Source organism: Ptychodera flava, chromosome 5 (assembly GCF_041260155.1).
Source record: "Ptychodera flava strain L36383 chromosome 5, AS_Pfla_20210202, whole genome shotgun sequence".
Classification (NCBI taxonomy): Eukaryota; Metazoa; Hemichordata; class Enteropneusta; family Ptychoderidae; genus Ptychodera; species Ptychodera flava.
The window spans coordinates 776,589-797,238 of record NC_091932.1 but is presented as its reverse complement, the minus strand read 5'-3'; the positions used below and the strand labels follow the sequence as shown (position 1 = coordinate 797,238).

General features: G+C 36.8%; 1 protein-coding gene across 8 annotated transcripts in view; it reads right to left on the bottom strand.

Moving 5' to 3' along the window:
- LOC139132398 (regulator of MON1-CCZ1 complex-like) overlaps nt 1–20,650 on the bottom strand; it is a 155,120-nt gene that overhangs the window by 87,651 nt on the left and 46,819 nt on the right. For 6 of the 8 annotated variants that reach the window (XM_070698740.1, XM_070698741.1, XM_070698738.1 and 3 more), the window contains 6 exons: nt 13,326–13,467; nt 11,254–11,340; nt 7,925–7,996; nt 4,539–4,607; nt 2,564–2,667; nt 1,934–2,023 (listed from right to left, as the gene is read on the bottom strand). In XM_070698740.1, coding sequence (XP_070554841.1) covers nt 1,934–2,023; nt 2,564–2,667; nt 4,539–4,607; nt 7,925–7,996; nt 11,254–11,340; nt 13,326–13,467 — 564 coding nt within the window. The remainder of the gene's footprint in view (nt 1–1,933; nt 2,024–2,563; nt 2,668–4,538; nt 4,608–7,924; nt 7,997–11,253; nt 11,341–13,325; nt 13,468–20,650) is intronic. The other 2 variants (XM_070698736.1, XM_070698737.1) reach the window with 2 other exon arrangements.

Below are 20,650 nucleotides of genomic sequence, written 5' to 3'. Positions count from 1 at the left end.
GTACTTTTTGAGAAACACATTTTTTTACCAAAAATGGGAAAAATTGCCCCCAAAAAAACAAAATTACAGATTTCATCAGAAATTCAATATATATTACTAAGCTCATCTGTAGCAACCTGTATACCACATTTCAAAGCTATCAAACCAGTACTTTTTGAGAAATACATTTTTTGACCGAAAATGGCAAAATTGCCCCAAACTTACAAAATTGCAGATTTCATCATAATTTCAATAAATATCATTAAGGTGATCTGTAGAAACCTGTATACTAAATTGCAAAGCTATCAGATGAGTGGTTTGGAAATACACATTTTTTGACCAAAAATGGGAAAAAAATGCCCAAAAATACAAAATTGCAGATTTCATCATGATTTCAATAAATATCATTTAGTTCATCTGTAGGAACCTCTATACCAAATTGCAAAGCTATCAGATGAGTAGTTTTGGAAATACACATTTTTTGACCAAAAATGGTAAAAATTGCCCCAAAAATACAAAATTACAGATTTCATCAGTAATTCAATATATATTATTTAGTTCATCTATAGAAACCTGTATACCAAATTTCAAAACTATCAGACCAGTACTTTTTGAGAAATACATTTTTTGCCCAAAAATCGCAAAAATTGCCTTAAAAATGCAAATTTCCATATTTCTGCAAAATTTGAACAAATCTGAAATAGATCATCCCTAGAGACATATGTACCAAATATCAAAGCTATCTGACTGGTAGTTTTGAAGAAGAAGATTTTTAAAGATTTTTTTACCAAAAATGACAAAAATTGCCCTAAAAATACAAATATGCAAATTTCACCAGAATTTGAACAAATCTGACTGAAGTCACCCTAAGTAAACTGCATATCCAATTTCAAAGCAATCGGATAAGCGTTTTCAGAGAAGAAGATTTTTTTACCAAAAACAGCAAAAAATGCCCCAAAAATACAAATATGTAAATTTCACCACGATTTGAAGAAACTTAAGTGAGGTCACCCAAAGTGAACTGCATATAAAATTTCAAAGCAATTGGACTTGCGGTTTCAGAGGAGAAGGCCATTGTTGACGGACGACGATGGACGACGACGACAAATCAACCTATTTGATAAGCTCCGCGTCGCTGACAGCGGAGCTAAAAAAGGGCGAAAATTGTCCTAAAAACACAAATATTGAAATTTCACCACATTTTTTGCAACCAGCTTCTCAGCTTGTCAAAAGATTATCTGCAGCATTTCACGGAATCTATCAGCAATATAAATCACTAGGCCATATGTATGTTGTAGTTACAGCATGCAATCTTATTTGCGCTAGTGATATGGTTGTACATTGTATCCTCAGACTGCTTCGAACTAAAAAAAATTATAAATCTGAAAATTTACTCAGAAAAAAAAATTAGCACAGCTTTTCTCGTTTGGAAAATTTTTTTTTTAGAAATTTACATTTGTAAAAAAAATTGTTCACAATTTCATTGTGACCACCCCCCTCCCAAGATCTAATGGTCTGTCCTTTAGTTTGAGCAGGTCTGTTAATATGTAACAGTTCATAAATAATGACAGGAAATGACTCAAGGTCAGTGGAGTATCGTGTTTCAGTCATTGGCATGCCACCACTCCTGAACATTTGCAGAATTTCCCTTTTTCTTACCTCATTTGCACATTTTTGACACTGACGTGTTCATTTGAACAACGTCACATCTTAACCCCTGCATCTACCTGTACTCCAAATACTGAGATGGAAGTTTTGGCGGTAGGGGAGCTTTTGCGTGTGACGGACATACATCTGCACATACATACCAACATACATACAGACATACAGACACCACCGACTCACCATACATGTATAAGCTCTTTTTGGTATTTATAAAAATACCAAATATGAGCTAAAAAGTAGACATTGATGTATGAAAACACTATGACAACAACTAGCAACATTGACTTACCTTTGCAATTGATATAATACAACTTCAGCTCCCATGTTAGCAAGACCTCTCTGTTGATGTCTGAGAACAATTATGTACACTTGGCCATAGCTGCCAAATACAGCAACACAATCATTATTCTATATTCTTATTCACCTTTTGCGTTGCTTTTGAATTGGATCATAAGAGAAATTTTAAAAGTAATGACATTACACTGAAGATTGCCATTGTGTACTTTCATGTCATCCCAAACAATTAAACATTGGTACAATACCCCTTTTTTGCAAATTATTCTTCAAGTAAAATGATATGTAGACATAAAATGTAGTGATAAGTTGTCACTTAACCAAATATTCCAGCCTGAAACACCTTTTTATTTTACAAGCTAAAAGCTAAAATCAAATGAAGACATGCTTGATAGATGAAATTTCCCTTTAATTACAAAATATTTACTAGCTGATTACGCATGTCATAATTTGTTGTCCTTTTAAGATTATGCAGCAAATAAGTCCAAGTGTGTCTGAATGATATATTTGGATATGTTCAAATTGTGAATAAATTGTCACCAGAATAACATACCTGATTCCTTCATTGAAAATAAATGGTAAATCAAAGTGTATCATTTATTTGAATTTTATCATAAGTACTTACATGTTGGACATAGTGACATCCCTCTCTAGAAGACAGAGTTTTGGTGGTTTGGGTACCACTGGAACATCTACCTCAAACTTTGGTAATCTCAGCAAAGTACCACCCTATGGAAAATTCATCACATTACATTGTATTTACACAATTCATAATGAAATGTAACTTTGATTTTTTGAACAATATTGATCCCACAATAGTTTGTTTGAAACAAGCTAATTGTTTCCAATTATGAAATTGACTTTTTAAACAAATTCAGCATGGTTTAAGTAATTCTTTTTTCCATTTCATTGAACCACACTATTGGTGATCTTTGATAAAAAGTTAAATCAATAAGCTATGGGGATGATGGGTCAGAAAAGCAGGAAGTACACATGATGACAGCCTGTTAAACAGCAGTGTACCCTCTCAGGTACAGATGAGGTGATTGGAAATTGAACACCTACAGTATTATCGCTAAAAGCCGGCAGCTGGCAAAAATAGCCACCTGGGGAGTCCCAAAAACACATGACCTGCCAGCTGGTTTCACAGATGTAAAGTACTAAATCTCGTATTTTCACTGAAGCCTTGTATACTTGGCCATAAAATGTCTGAAGTATTGCTAAAACATGTGACAATAAAACCCAGACATTGTACTTCCATAAACAAAAGAACCTACATTTGACCTTGCATATACGTATGTATCATGCCCAATCAGATTGAGCGTTCTTGCGTAGGCTTTCCAAACACATGGGAATTTACATAAAAATTTCATTAGATGTAATGATTGCAGTAATTGGCAGAAGTGTTTACAGGCCCTCTAACATGCCTATGGGGTCATATGTCAATTTTCTCAAACTGCTGACGCAATGGCAACGAAGTTCGAGCAATTGAACTGGGAAAAAGAAATCTAATGATATTCGACACTAATAATAATAAAAATACCGCAATTATACGGTGTCACTCAAATTTGATCAGAATTGGTATATACCAGTATGGGTTACCAATGATCAACAATAAATGTTGTTTCTATCTGTTCAGTGGAGGAAAATTCTACGTTGATGTTATGGCAATGATTTCTGCACAGTACAACCAGAAAAACAACAAGAAATATTTAAACCAGAAAAACAAGAATGACAAAAGTAATTAAGGTCTAACTTTAGGTACTGGAGGTCAACTTTAGCAACATGCATAGCAGAAACAAGCCCCTCTTAGTTTAGTATAAACGGTCTTCCCCCATCTACTGTCTATGGTTGCAGTTGGTCTGTTAATATGTAACAGTTCATAAACAATGACAGGAAATGAGTCAAGATCAGTGGAGTTTGCCTGTTTCTCACTGGCATGCCTCCTGCACATTTGCAGGATTTCACTTTTTCTTACCTCATTTGCACATTTTTGACACTGATGTGTTCATTTGAACAAATTCACATCTCAACCCCTGCATCTACCTGTACACCAAATACTGAGATGGTAGCTTTGGCGGTATGGGAGCCTTTGTGTGTGACGGACATACATCCGCACATACCCACAAATATACAGACATACAGACATGCAAATCAGATGCAAATGAACTGATTCAGCTTATTCGATAACCTCACATTGGTACACCAAATGTGAGCTAATAATAATAATAATAAATAATAAAATAATAATATTCTTAAAACATAGGGCCAAAGTCCCTGAAGCTACTATAGACATGGATACAAAATTAAGTATTGCCTAACTGTATGAAATTATCTCACTAGGGTCATCCTAGGGACGTGCAAACCAAATTTTAAAGCTGTCTGACCAGCGGTTTTGAAAAAACAAGCAACTCAACAGTTGACAGAGGTCTGCTGTGTTATGTAGAGAATAACCTTTTGTGACACATGTATTGATGAAGAAGGTGGATATCTTTGATAGCTCATTTACAGCTATACATGTACTTCAGTAAGTGCATGTCAGAAATACCAGTTCACCAATCAGGAATATTAACATCAATAAAACATACCGTTCCACTCACCTTAAAATAAACCGGATGAAGAACATTACCAAGTGTTGTGGAGGACAACAGTAGTAATGAACTCTCTGGCTATAATAAAAATAAAAGAAGGTAGGAAAGTGATTGGAGCCAAAAACCTTGAGGCAAATATTGTTGGTAATATGCCTACTCTTTAGAAAAGTCAGATTCAAATTTGGGAACAGTACGGTTACGATTTTATATATTTTCATGCCTTGCTGCTGTTTGTTGCATTCACGCATTCAGCTATATGCAGTCAGCTCTGCAGATGACTATCTTTGTAATCTTTGAGAGTGATGAGTTGCGAACACTATAGTACTGCTATATGCACTGTAGTACTGCTGCATACACTTGCACTGCTATGGATACTGCAGTACAGTTGCAAACACTATAGTACTGCTACATGCACTGCAGTACTACTGCATACACTTGTACTGCCGTGCGTACTGCGGTACAGTTGCAAACACTATAGTACTGCTGCATACACTATTATACTGCTGAGCGTACTGCAGTACAGTTGCAAACACTATAGTACTGCTGCATACACTATTATACTGCTGTGCATACTGCAGTACACTTGCAAACACTATAGTACCCCTGCATACACTGTAGTACATTGTGTACACTGTAGTACTGCTGCATACTTTTGTACTGCTGTGCATACTGCAGTACAGTTGCAAACACTATAGTACTGCTACATACACTGTAGTACATTGTGCACACTGTAGTACTGCCGTATATACTATGGTACTGCTGTGCGTACTGCATACAGTTGCAAACACTATAGTACTGCTGCATACACTGTTGTACTGCTGTGCATACTGCAGTACAGTTGCAAACACTACAGTACCCCTGCATGCACTGTAGTACATTGTGCACACTGTAGTACTGCCGCATATACTATGGTACTGCTGTGCGTACTGCATACAGTTGCAAACACTATAGTACTGCTGCATACACTATTATACTGCTGTGCATACTGCAGTACAGTTGCAAACACCATAGTACCCCTGCATGCACTGTAGTACACTGTGTACACTGTAGTACTGCTGCATACTTTTGTACTGCTGTGCATACTGCAGTACAGTTGCAAACACTATAGTACTGCTGCATACACTCTTATACTGCTGTGCATACTGCAGTACAGTTGCAAACACCATAGTACCCCTGCATGCACTGTAGTACACTGTGTACACTGTAGTACTGCTGCATACTGTACACTATGGTACTGCTGTGCATACTGCAGTACAGTTGCAAACACTATAGTACTGCTGCATACACTGTTGTACATTGTGTACACTGTAGTACTGCTACATACACTATTGTACTGCTGTGCATACTGCAGTACAGTTGCAAACACTATAGTACTGCTGCATACACTATTGTACTGCTGTGCAAACTGCAGTACAGTTGCAAACACTATAGTACCCCTGCATGCAATGTAGTACATTGTGTACACTGTAGTACTGCTGCATACTTTTGTACTGCTGTGCATACTGCAGTACAGTTGCAAACACTATAGTACTGCTGCAGACACTATTGTACTGCTGTGCATACTGCAGTACAGTTGCAAACATAGTACTGCTGCATACACTATTGTACTGCTGTGTAAACTGCAGTACAGTTGCAAACATTACAGTACTGCAGCATGCACTGTTTTACATTGTGTACAATGTAGTACTACTGCATAGACTGGTTCCTTTGGTAGAGCGTAACGAAATGTTGAATGGCTGTTCAAAGTTGCCCATGGCCATAGAAATTGGCACAGCGACAACTAAAGTGCCGTCAATAATAAAAACTGACGCACAAGAAACGTAATTCCTTCGTTTTACTTGAAACCCCCTCCCTCCCCCCTCAAAACGAAAGTTCTTATGCGAAATCAATTTTGTATTATGATGACGTTTCTGACAAACCCACACGCACCTCTCTGATCCGCACTCCCGTGAAAAAATACCGGAAGGGCACATGTATTACGCACGTAGGAAAATGCTTCACATACATGTTTCACATTGAAAAACCATACAAGTTTTTATTTCACCTTCATGTCTTTTCATTGTATTTTCTGTCTCCGCATTTTGTAGTCATTCTGTTCTCGATGAATGTGAAAGTAGTTTGTGTTCTCTCTGCATAGTCGCAAAACAATAGAAAATCCTTATGCAATTTTGACGCACACAAAACAAAATTACATGTAGCTTTTACCCCCTCCCCCCCTAAACGAAAGAATTACGTTTGTCGTGCGTCAGCTTTTATTATCGACGGCCCCTAAGGTTAATGCTTTGAAGACTATTATTTTAAAAGAGTTTTGTCACTTTACAATACTTGATGTGTGGCAGCACTAGAACTAATTTAAGGTAGCGGTAAAGGCTATTTTTGCACCAATTCTTTTCTCAGAGTTAATGTCAAGTTTCAAGTGTTAGAATCAAGATATTAAGTTCAAATTTTCAGGATAACTCCCTTACTTAATACTTTCTCCAGAGAATATAAAACTGGTATATTTGCAGCCATGGTTTTGAAATATGACACCAGTAAATATTAAAATTTAATTTTTCATATTGTTTTACATATTTGAATTTAATAATAATTGGATAGTACTTAATACTACCAAATTAGTTATAAATATATTGACACTATTAATTGTAAGATTTGTACGGCAGGATTTGTAAATAAAATTTGTTTTTATAATTTTACATGGGTTTCATATCAAAAATTATTTAAAAATTCTTTCAAATTTCAAAATGTGATTTTTCAAAAAGTACTTCAAATACAGGAAAATTGTGTCATAGTCATCTTGTCTGTAACCTTGTTAATAGGCTGTAAAAATTCCATGTCCATATCTCATTTCAAAGGTTGGATTAAATTGGCATAAAATTATGTAGGAAAACTGTTATTCTGTCAAAAATGTTGAAAACAAGGGATATTTGCACCCCTCTTTTGAAGTCACAGAGCAGTCTTTTTGGTTAATCTCACTTTTGACACCTCTTTGACACTCAAAGAATCTAAAAACGCATTTACAATAGCAGTCACGCATTCTGAATGCAAGCACTGCCTTGTCAAACTTTCCTTAAAAACAGCAAAAAAATGACTTTCCTTTTTCAAACATTTTTTAAAAGCTAGGGGACCTCTACCATAGTTAATACACTAAGGACTCCCCAACTTCCTCTTATTTGGTCAGTTTTTCAGAAGTTCAACTCTGCAATGCCTTTGACCCCAAATGTCTAGTTTTTTTATTCCACAGAGAATGTTGACTAATTTTATATTTCAATAGTTTTATTGAAGTTTATAACTGACGCTCTAGCCTTTACCGCCACCTTAAGGTTTGCTTATATCAATTAGTTTATTCTCATATTATTTACAAGGCACTGAACATAGAGCTAATAAAACACACTTACCAAAAACACAAACCAGTTTACACCTACACTTATGGTCTTTAAAGACTTTAGAGTCTTCTTTTCAGGAATGACCTGCAAATAATTGAGTATGATTGACAGAAAGTCCAATCTCAGGTATCATTCTTTTGTGTTGCCAACAAATTGTACGTTCATAGCAAGTGTCACCAGTGCAGAATTTATTGAAAGTTCTGTATTATTAATTAATGTTAATCACCTTCAAAAGATTTAGCTATTATTATTATTATTATTATAAAAATTTATTATGTAATTACTTCATATAGCAAACTAACCTGGTTGTCACTTTTTCCTAAAATTACAGTTTAGTATTTTGCAAAGTTAATACCTGATAAAATTCTAAACAGTCACAAGCCTTTTGAATTGTAAGAGCTGGTGTTTCAATGTTGTGTCCTCTTTCAATGGTGACTGTGTACGATTCATAAATTTAGATTGTCTGTAATACTGATGCTATTAAAGGGCTCAAAATACTGTAAACTGCATTTCAATTTTAAAAATAGTTAGAATGTACCTTGGGAACACATATTCAGACTCTAAAACTTTTACAACATTTTTTGTCTGCCACTTGTGATGGCTCATTTTGAAGCTCATGGTGTAGATAGTTTTCATTTGACGTGCTTATTTTTGTGCATGAAAATTGAAAATTAAATTTTTCTCCCATAGAGTTAACATAGGGTGGCAGCCATTTTGAATATAAGAATGTTCACAATATTTGATTTGGGTACTTGTAATTTTGTGTTTGTAGTAAAAACTCTAACATGGTAACACCAGATTTTTATTCTTGATTTCCAAAGCGAAGTTTAACCCTTCAACTCCTATGTTGGTGGCCTTTAAAGGACCCCCTAAGGCCTGAATTATTCTGAGGGAGCCACTTGCTGAGAGATACAGCAAGTGTAAGGTGATGTAAACTTTGTTTCTATGACAACTGTCAAAACCTAAACGGAGTGTATGTAATGATAAGTGGCTACAGTGTATGTTTGTGCAGTGTTATGCAAATCAGCATATTATTATGCAAATTACAGTATTGATAATCTCTTGACTCCCTACCTTTTTCAACCAAAACCATTACAATATCATTTATAAAAGTTTATTTTACTCACCTCCAGTGTGTGTTTTTTTCCTGCTACTATCCTACTCCTATCCTACTCTATAGTTTCTTCCTTTTTCTAGCTATGTCTCTACCTACACATTCTGGATCATTGTACTGATAATCTTTCATATAGTGGTATTGATGGAAACATGGCACTGGGCTTATCATAACCTTGCATGCTCCAACAAATGTATTTTATGTTTTTCCTGTGAATATGCACCTGACATTTTGACTTGGTTTCTGCTAAAGCTGGTGCATGCTGCAAATTTCTGTCAAACCTGATGTCATTGCTTTGTGGTTGTGGGTTTTCTCCCTGGCCTTTTCACAAATGAGCGCCCACCTATCAGCTCCTCGCAAAGCTTACCACGGAACATCTGTAGAGTGATTCTTTCCCGGGGGTTTGCTTTCTTGAAAAGAATGAAGGAATTCACCACACATACTTCAAGTAGATACCAGAATATTTGTAGGTACCAGGTAAGTCCCTTCATGTGACGCTTATAGGTGGAAAGACGCTGATCGGCCAAGCCAACACCTCCCATGTACCTATTGTATCTAGCAACTACTACAGGTCGATGTACTTCCTGCCATTCCCACCTACCACTGACTTTTACTGCCCTTATTACGGTATCACTCTAAGCATTGATGGGTAGTGTAGTTAGAACATTGACTACTCTAGAGTCTTTCCATGAAACAGCCTTCTGTCTGCTTTTCTGCTAATGAATAAATTGTCCACTAGAGAGATTTTTCACTTTGGGACTACCTGGCTTCATATCGGATGGCAAGCCCTTTCTATATGGCCTGACAGTACCACAAGCCAAACTTTTCTTATTCTTCAATTTGTCGAACAAAGTGGGGGATGTGTAGTAGTTGTCACAATACAACTCATAGCCTTTGTTGTAGTACGGGCTAATGAGTGTCATGACAACATCGTCAGTTACTGATGTTTCAGGAGACGGCTGTGACTCTCGACCTTGATAGACCTTCAAAATTCAGGACATGGCCAGAGGTAGATTAAGCCAAGTTGAACACCTTGATCCCCCATTTAGTGGGTTTATTTTTGATGAATTGCTTAATTCCTAGCCTTCCTTTGAACTTAATCATACTCTCATCCAAAGCTAGTTGCCTCTCAGGAGTATAGACATCTCTAAATTTGTGTACCACGGCATCGATTACGGGTTTGATTTTCTGACGTTAGGGTCATTTCTATCAATCGGTAGGGATTCATTATCAACAAAGTGTAGGTATCGGAGAATTTGACAGTAAAGGTCACGGGGCATGTGTTTTCCAAAGGCTGGAGTCTGTGTAAGCCAGTATTCAGACCAATACTCCTTGAACAATCCTTTTTTGTCAACGAGACCCATAGCTAACATAACACCTAGAAGCACTTCAAAATAATCAACAGTTACAGCCTCCCATGCAGACTTCTGGTTGTTAGGATCACGACGACATTGATCAGCATAGCAGTTAGTTTTGGTTACTATTTTCGTCAGAAACTCTGGACTAAAAGAAAACTCAAAAATATCTTTCGCTGATTTATCATTGAAATCATAATTTATTCCCGAATCTTCACTAAATTCAAAGTCATCAACTTCAGTAAGATCGTGTGTCCACTCGATCAAGTAGTCCTCACTATCGCTACTACTACTGGTACAAGAGCTACCTTCGCTACTTCACTGTCGGCTAAAAAGTATAACTCTGCTTCATCATCAGAGCTACATCTAGCTAACTTTGCTAATGGTATGTTGTCCTCAATATCAGACTCTGTAAATCCTTCAAATTCGGAGTCGGAATCAGACAAAGAATAAAGTATATCAGCAATAACATTACCTAACACGATGTAGTTGTTGTCTTCAACCACCATATTTAAATTTTCATTCACAAAGGTTTCGGCGAACTTCGAATTCTGACCGCTGACCTGACTTCCGTACTTGGTAAACAGTGAATGATGTAAGACTATACATTATGGTGCGAATTTCTAGACATTTGAATTGGGGTACCCCCCGCCCCCTATTTGAAGCGATGACATTATAACAACTAGTCAAAGGTCGCCTACAGAAATAATACGCTTTCATGTGCCTGCAGGCTGCAAGGGAGTCTGATAGGTGGGGCGCCCTCAGGCGCCTACCGGCGCCAAAGGGTTAAGTTCCCTCATAGAAAGTTCGACAAAAGTTTCAGTCTTTTAGTTTTGAGAAGCGCACTGCCTTAAGAAAGATGAGGCAAATACCTGATAAAATTCCAGTCCATGATCTGTTATGAATACGATTTCATTAATATTGGTCCAATTAAATCCAATTATCCTGGTTGACTTTCCCTAAAATTAATAACAAAAACAATTAACTTGAGAAGCTGATGCACACAGTTCAATATACATGTTGTACAGTACGGATAACTTGTTACAAATGCAAAAATATGGTAAAATTCTAATGCAAATCAATGTACCTGTCTAACAAACCTACACCAATACCTATCGCTCCTTTAGGTTTCTGACACTGTTTTCATTGCCTTAATATATATTATTAAGTCCTATTCGCTATATGTTTTTGAATTTTTTTGATAAGATGATTTGAAATCAAAAGCTACTTACATGCATGTATAAATACCTACTGAAATATGATCACAAACTTTTTAAAACGCTGGCAACAAATATACAACTTAGATTTTAATAGTTTGATAATTACAATATCTTATTCTCCTAAATTAGTTCCAATTGCATTTACAGCAAACAGTTCCAATTGTATTTACAGCTAACAGTTCCAATTGTAGTTACAGCTAACAGTTCCAATTGTATTTACAGCTAACATTGTATTTACAGCTAACAGTTCCAATTGTATTTACAGCTAACAGTTCCAATTGTATTTACAGCTAACAGTTCCAATTGTATTTACAGCTAACAGTTCCAATTGTATTTACAGCTAACAGTTCCAATTGTATTTACAGCTAACAGTTCCAATTGTAGTTACAGCTAACAGTTCCAATTGTAGTTACAGCTAACATTGTATTTACAGCTAACAGTTCCAATTGTATTTACAGCTAACAGTTCCAATTGTATTTACAGCTAACAGTTCCAATTGTATTTACAGCTAACAGTTCCAATTGTAGTTACAGCTAACAGTTCCAATTGCATTTACAGCTAACAGTTCCAATTGTATTTACAGCTAACAGTTCCAATTGCATTTACAGCTAACAGTTCCAATTGTATTTACAGCTAACAGTTCCAATTGTATTTACAGCTAACAGTTCCAATTGTAGTTACAGCTAACAGTTCCAATTGTATTTACAGCTAACAGTTCCAATTGTATTTACAGCTAACAGTTCCAATTGCATTTACAGCTAACAGTTCCAATTGTAGTTACAGCTAACAGTTCCAATTGTATTACAGCTAACAGTTCCAATTGTATTTACAGCTACAGTTCCAATTGTAGTTACAGCTAACAGTTCCAATTGTATTTACAGCTAACAGTTCCAATTGTAGTTACAGCTAACAGTTCCAATTGTATTTACAGCTAACAGTTCCAATTGTATTTACAGCTAACAGTTCCAATTGTATTTACAGCTAACAGTTCCAATTGTATTTACAGCTAACAGTTCCAATTGTATTTACAGCTAACAGTTCCAATTGTATTACAGCTAACAGTTCCAATTGTATTTACAGCTAACAGTTCCAATTGTAGTTACAGCTAACAGTTCCAATTGTATTTACAGCTAACAGTTCCAATTGTATTTACAGCTAACAGAGCTTTCAATGATCACTGTGCTCATTCGTCAGAAAAATTTATGACTAAAGATGAAACATTCATTTTTAGTAAAGTTGAGAAACGAACCTTCTGCAAAGGAAACTGCCTTAAACTTAAACACTGAAGTGCATTTTAATTGGACTTTGAAGGGGTAATCAACTCTTGGGTTGAATGGCAATGATGGAAAACTGAAATTGCCAAATTAATGTCTCTCTGAATAAAATCAAAGACCCTGACGGAAATCAACAAATTGAAAGATAATTGAAGAGAAGATTTCAAATAAAACTTGTGGAATTCAGTTTTTATAACACATTGAAATCACAATGATTTTTCCTTGAATGGATCTAAGCTGACTTGGACAGCCTTCCATGTAGTAGAATCAAAGTGAATTTCATCATGCACAGTACATTGATACATGATGTCATCTTTCACTCTGTGTAAATAATCATCATGCACAGTACACTAATGCATGTATTTCATCTTCCACTTAGAATACAGTAAATAAACTACTTGGTTACAGTATATATATCTGCCACTTGATACAAGAAATCAACAAACATACCTTGCAGCTTTGTGAGTACTCCTTTGAATCACAACCATCTAAAAAGTTGATAAATTCAACAGTTTTGTGTGATCTCTGTACAGCTAACACTTTCATGTCATATGAAAACTTGATTGAAATCACATCACCTTTGTCCTCCATTCTGATCAGATTAAACAAAATTAATCAAGTTATCTCCAAAAGGATCATTAACAAAGAATCATTGAAAGAATTAATATTACTAGAAATATTTTATACTGCAACACAAAAATATGTTCTAGACTGAAAAATACATTGCACCTTGTACCAATTTCAATCCCTGATTTCCTGTCACAAACTACATGTACATGTCATAAAATGCAAACATTTTTAAACTATGAAACCGTACGGTGATTAAATTGTTCAAATCCATGAAAAAATACCGTCAAGGACACTATGTGCTCACGTTCGGTTTGAATTGGTCCACTCAAGAAATATTTAAACCAGAAAAACAAGAATGACTGTAAGATCTCAAACTTAGGTACTGGACTGAGGTCATCTTTAGGAACATGCACATCAACTTCTACAGCAATGGGACAAGCAGATTCTAACATAAGCAAATGAGGTGTGAAAAATAGTTGACAAGACCCATCTGCTACTATACAATAGATGTTTATTCTTCCTAACGTTTCGGACATACACGGACGACCTTCATCAGAGGCTATACAGACACAATGGAAAAAGGGAAAAATAGCGTCAATGATATGACACTGTGCTCCTCAGTGCATTTAGTAATTTAGCGGTAGGGATGCAAGGAGAGAGGTTTGGGGAATGTTGCTGAGAAAGATGCAAAGGAAGGGTTGAAATGTGAAACTGTAATAAAACCTATTGTTTTTTTTAGCAGTGAGCGTCCAGCTTGGTAAACATGCCATCTTGTCCATGAAGGCAAAAAACATAATTTTCACATGTCCACCAAACTTGGAATTTGCATAGATCAACATAGATCATCCAAATTGATTTATCTGCAAGATTTTGTATGTTCCTTGCTACAAAATTCTGACCCGATTGAATTATAACAGGAAAACAAGCGCGCATGATTGGACAGTGTGGACTGTGTATTGCATGCACTACATCTGCCGTGATGATGGATTGCCAGACGACCACACTGCATCAAAGAACTGTAGTTGAAAACGAAAATATCATTCTAAACAAACTTTCTTCGTGTCATTGATAGCCTTGATTTTCTTTGGATATTGAATGGACACATTTATTACAGACGTCACTTTAGCTTGTCATTGATGGTGAAATGATTTTTTTGCAGAAACTTGATCGGTCCAGCCAAGTACACATGCTTACTCATAACAGCTAGCTGGACTGCGATGATCACAACATTGTTTTGTGATATTCCGATACAAAATTAAAATAATTTTATTAATATGTCGCATTGACTATAAAGTTGCAAATGTTTCCTTGGGTATTGAAACATATTAGAATAGTGTGTTACAAATCAACACACCAAACAGCAATGTTCATGTAAGAACAACCTGCTTGATTTCCATGGACTTTCTGGTCCGCCCATCACACTGGTATGTCTGTTTCCCCTCTAGCTTCCGAAAATTATTAGTAAAGTTACAAATTCAATCTCAAAAATTTTGAGTAAATTTCAAAATTGATTGTATTAATTAAATTGTCAGTTATCAACAAATTCCTTTTGTATGCCAATACAGCTCATCTCAGAACCGGACATACCTATATACACACAAGATTTGGCAACACCCTGACAAATAAACAATTAATTTTCAACAGCACTGATTTACATTTACAAATTATTCCATGTGAAGTAATTCTTCAATTGCAGATATTATGACAGAAGAGTTCAGCACTGCCAAGATATGAGTATAGCACACTGAATTTTGAACCAGAGTTATGAAAATGACTGAACTGTGTCACAATGAGTTTCTTTTATTAAAGCCCCAATAGCTGCTAATTTTATGCATTATTTTCATGATTTTATATTCAAACTAGAATTGGTTCTACTTGCTGAAGGACGTGTATTGAAGTATCACTGCTCGCTGATTTGGACCATGCCTACACGTTTTAACAGGTTTAATAATAAATGGTGCCGCACCCATAAAATGGCGCCCCCGCGGGAAAATACAAAAAACAGTATTTTCCTGCTCATATACATCGCGATCATAACAGAAACAAGTATGATGCCATTTACTTTGAATGCATCACACGGTTGCTAACATCCTGTTGTTGTTATCTTTATTTTCTCTGTCATATGACAAGTTTTTGAAAATGGCGGGAAATCTAAAATGACCTTCAAACCTTTACATTTACATGCCACTCATGACACTCATGGCAGCGTTATACACTTTTTCTCTCTAATGGGTCTTATTCAAAGAAACCTCTTGGAAAACTAAGGATATTTTGAAATTGGTTTATTAAACATTTGCAGCTATTGGGGCTTTAAATCAATCGTTTCATTTTTTCTAAGATTGTAGAGACTAAGGGTTGAAGATATTAGTAGCTTTAAACCAGGAAAAAATACCAATAAATGGAAAGGATCAAAAGAAATCAACTTATGTATTTCTTTACATATTACAAAACCAGAAAGTAACAAATAATTATAATTTAAGTGATTTAAAGTGTGAGTCCTGCCACATTTTGAGACTTTTTCGTTTGACTTGGGGTATATACTATAGTTCTGGTAGTCAATGAAATTGGTATTAATAAAACAAACATTTACACACAACTGAAGCTTATTTGAGCGGTTTTAGAAGGTTGTATTATGTTATTTCGACGAAAACACGGGAAAAGTTGCACTTTTCGATTTCCATCATGGCGACATTTTCCGGAAATTGCCGAGCTCGCCCCGTTTTGGCGCAAGTGGCTGTGACGTCACTAATAGAATGGGTGATGGTGACTTCGTACATTGACTATGGAGATAGTGATAATTTCATGAGTGAAAGCAGTGCAACTGAGAATATCATCGTCACAGAAGATATGACAAAGCTGTTCAGAATTTACAGGCCTGCAAATTTTAACAGTCAGAACCTTAACCTAAACGAGAACAAGAGCGAAACTCTTGTTGACCGTCGCGTCGCGTCAGTGACAAGCCCACCACCGTGACCACAGTCAAACACACCAGTGCACTACCGTACACACAACCGCAAGCTAACAAAATATAAATATGTCTGGAGTTGCCATCCCACCTTATTATTACTTCTCAACACAAATTGTCTCGTTCAAAATCTGTATATAAAAATTTGAATTACACCATGACGCGTGATAAATGTAGTAGAGATCAAGTTGAAAATTGTCAACCGTTCATAACACACACCTTTCCTATCAACAGCTGGAAGTGGAACAGGCGGGGTCCAGACACTTCGCACCAAAACCAGTTCGCCCCACACAACTTCGTCCCAAAACCATTTCGCACCAAAACCACCTCGTCCCAAGTACTACCTCGTCCAACGCCACTTCGCCCCAAGTACCACCTCGTACTAAAACCACTTCGCTTACCGTATAGTTCCGTCAACTCGTCCTAAAACATTGATGTCACGATGTATCATAACGTTGTTTTTACCTGCAACTTGGCTACCACGAACCATTTATTCTTCCATGAAACCATACCATATATTAGATAAAAGAAACACACAAACTACTAAATGGTACATTTCAGGTGCCGTGCGCGGTATTGCACGATGCGATGTCATTTTCTCGAAATGTGTACAATTTCAAGATTTCAGTCCTGGGATGGTAGAAAGGTGATTAAAACTTCACTGGCAGTGGTTGGTTATTTTCATTTTTTAACGGTTACAGATAAATTGGGGAGGTAAGTCGTGTTTTTTTCGGGTCGCAATGGTTTTGGGCGACGTGATTTTTGGGGCGAAGAGGTTTTGGTACGAGGTTGTTTTGGTGCGAAGTGGTTTTGGTGCGAAATGGTATGGGACGAGATGGTATGGTGCGAAGTGGTTTTGGTGCGAAGTGTCTGGGACCGGAACAGGCTGAGGGTCATGTTAGCATAAACACCAAAGGTAGTATTCTCGCCGCAAAATCTTCAGTTTGGTGCTATAAAACCTCACATGAACATTGGCACTTTTAAAAATATGTGACCGTAAAGACATGTCTAGCCAAATTCTCGGGAAGAGATAAATTAAAATTGACATGATGTAAATATCGGGCACACTGGCACCCGAGGCCGGGCGGCTCAGCCGGCCATTTCTGTGTCGGAGTGATGAGCTACGCTTCCGCAGTTTTTTTTTCTTGATTAAGTGTCAGCGATATAAAGCACAGTGTTCATTGTTTCATGACTGCGAAATTCTCAAAGAAGCTAAAATATTTTAGGGGAGACTTAGTCGAGCAGAAGGGAACAGATGACGACAACGCGACTGCTTCGTCAACAGTATAAACTTCTTTGCTACACGTTGTGTCTGTCACTGTTACTGGCAGCGCAGCGCCGTGCTGTATTATACACAACCTATCGTTCAGTCTCGCAAAGAGTCAGTCAATCAATACGTAAACTTTTTAGGAATATAAAATTAGATATCTCCTAACGTTACTAATTATAGAGTCACACATGCATGAGATCTAGTACTTGTATTCATTTATTTATTTACAATCACTTTCGTAAAGCATCTGAATCGGCGATCAGTCTTGGGGGATGTAAACACGGCCATACTTCTCCGCGGCCCCCGCATCCTTGACATGTTTTGGGCAACCTGTCGCAGTCTTGCTGCTGTTCTCGCTCTTGTCCACAGTTGATGATGATACACGCGAAGCTTTCTGGTGACAATGGTCGTACTGGTACGGCATTGCGATTACATAATCGATGTAGTAACTCCAGGAATTAAAGTCTATCTTACCGTACATCTGGCTTCCGAACCGTGTTAAGTCACGGCACTCGAAAATGTGCACCGCAGAAAACACTTGTCTGAATGCCTCTTTTCCGACCCTTTCTTGTAATTTTGTCAAATGCGGCTAATACATCATCCTAAAATGCAATAAACTGACAATGGCTGCAGTTACTTCAGCCACCAAAGGCGTAACTTCTCACCATGTTGAAGCCACAGCGGTAAGCATTCGCTATGGCCGAGGTGAACACACTCACTCGTACATTCTATTAGTTACGTCATTTCCGGTGGCAATGCCCGCGAATTCCGAAACGACCCGAATGGCAGCTAACTTCAAAGTCGCACAACATATTGCATAATAATAATATTTAACCGCGTCGTTTCATTGGGGTGATGCATTTATTTGATAAAGTAAGGGTGGCAAAATCATATAGCATGGCTCATTTTAAGCAAAATTAACTTTGAATTTATGCGGGACATACACTTTAAGGCTAGTTTTACAAGCTTACTTGTCAATGTTTGATGATGGAAAGAAACAAAAATACTGCAATTATACGGTGTCGCTCAAATTTGATCAGAATTGGTATATACCAGTATGGGTTACCAATGATCAACAATAAATGTTGTTTCTATCTGTTCAGTGGAGGAAAATTCTATGTTGATGTTATGACAATGATTTCTGCACAGTACAACCAGAAAAACAACAAGAAATATTTAAACCAGAAAAACAGGAATGACAAAAGTAATTAAGGTCTGAAACTTTAGGTACTGGAGGTCAACTTTAGCAACATGCATAGCAGAAACAAGCCCCTCTAAGTTTGAGTATAGACGGTCTTCGCCCCCTCTACTGTCTATGGTTTCATCAGGTCTGTTAATATGTAACAGTTCATAAACAATGACAGGAAATGATTCAAGATCAGTGGAGTTGGCCTGTTTCTTACTGGCCTGCACATTTGCAGGATTTCACTTTTTCTTACCTCATTTGCACATTTTTGACACTGATGTGTTCATTTGAAGAAATTCACATCTCAACCCCTACATCTACCTGTACACCAAATAGCTTTGGCGGTATGGGAGTCTTTGTGTGTGACGGACATACATCCGCACATACCCACAAATATATAGACATGCAAATCAGATGCAAATGAACTGATTCAGCTTATACGATAACCTCACATTGGTATACCAAATGTGAGCTAAAAAACCACGAATAAACCTCAAAAGCAACAAAATTCCAAGCATAACATTACACGATGGTTCAGAATGTTCATTTACAAAGTTCACTCAACAATGTACTTTGAAAACGATAGTATTTTGACAGCTGTACCGCGGCTACTTACTAAAAAATAGCGCCAATGGCACTTGATCACAACTGGCACATTGTGAAACTACTCATAATTAATGAGGTACAATATGTGGCGTCATGCGGTGTCCCATCATACCATACATGAAGGGTGTAGCACTTGTGGTTACTGAGTTATGGACAAATATGTATATTTCAGGTCAAATGTCACTGAGGTCATGTGACATTTTGTCAAAAAAAATTGAATGGCTAAGTCATCCCTATATACCAAAAATCAGACCTAGCTCTATTGGCTCGCTCAAAATAGATATGCACATAATTAATGAGGTACAATATGTGGTGTCATAAGGTGTCCCATCATACCATATATGAAGGGTGTAGCACTTGTGGTTACTGAGTTATGGACAAATATGTATATTTGAGGTCAAAGGTCACCGAGGTCACGGGAGATTTTGTCAAAATATCTGATATATCTGCGTGACCGGAGGGACATGACCCAATCTATAAGGCCCTGGACTTCATCCATGGGGACTAAAAACTGTGTCACTGAATCCTTTTTGCAATATGAATATGATGAGAAACTAAATTTTTATTTTACTTGGCCTTATACATGGGATTCTATAGACAGCTGACTTTAGACTTGGTAGTCTATGGTGGTGTAAACTAAAAAGTCCTCTAACATGGCCAAATTTGATCGCATTGTGAAACAAATCGATGTGCATCTGTATGGGGTAGGGTACTATCCTTGTGCAAAGTTTGAAAGAAATTGACCAGGGCATGTCTGAGATATCTGCGTGAACAGACGGACGGATGCACACACGGACGCAGGCACGCACACACGGACATGACCAAACCTATAAGTCCCCCCGGACGGTGTCCGTGGGGACTAATTAGACAGACCACGAAGTCAATGAGCAACATACAGCTGAAAGACTATTTTTCACATTGCGATTTTAAGCCCATTTTTATGAGAAAAGGGACATGTATATGTATATGGAGAAAAAAACTGAAGACATCTCTTGAAATTTTGTGGTTATAAGGTATAACAGTAGTGTAAGAATAATGAGGTTAGAATAAGTTAGTAAAGCTAAGTTGACAGTAATTAAGATTACAAAATTATACACTAAGCTGAGGAAATCTGAATGAAATAAATGTTGAAAAGTAGCAAAGTCATGGTCATCTTTTGTCTAATACCTTGTGTAAGT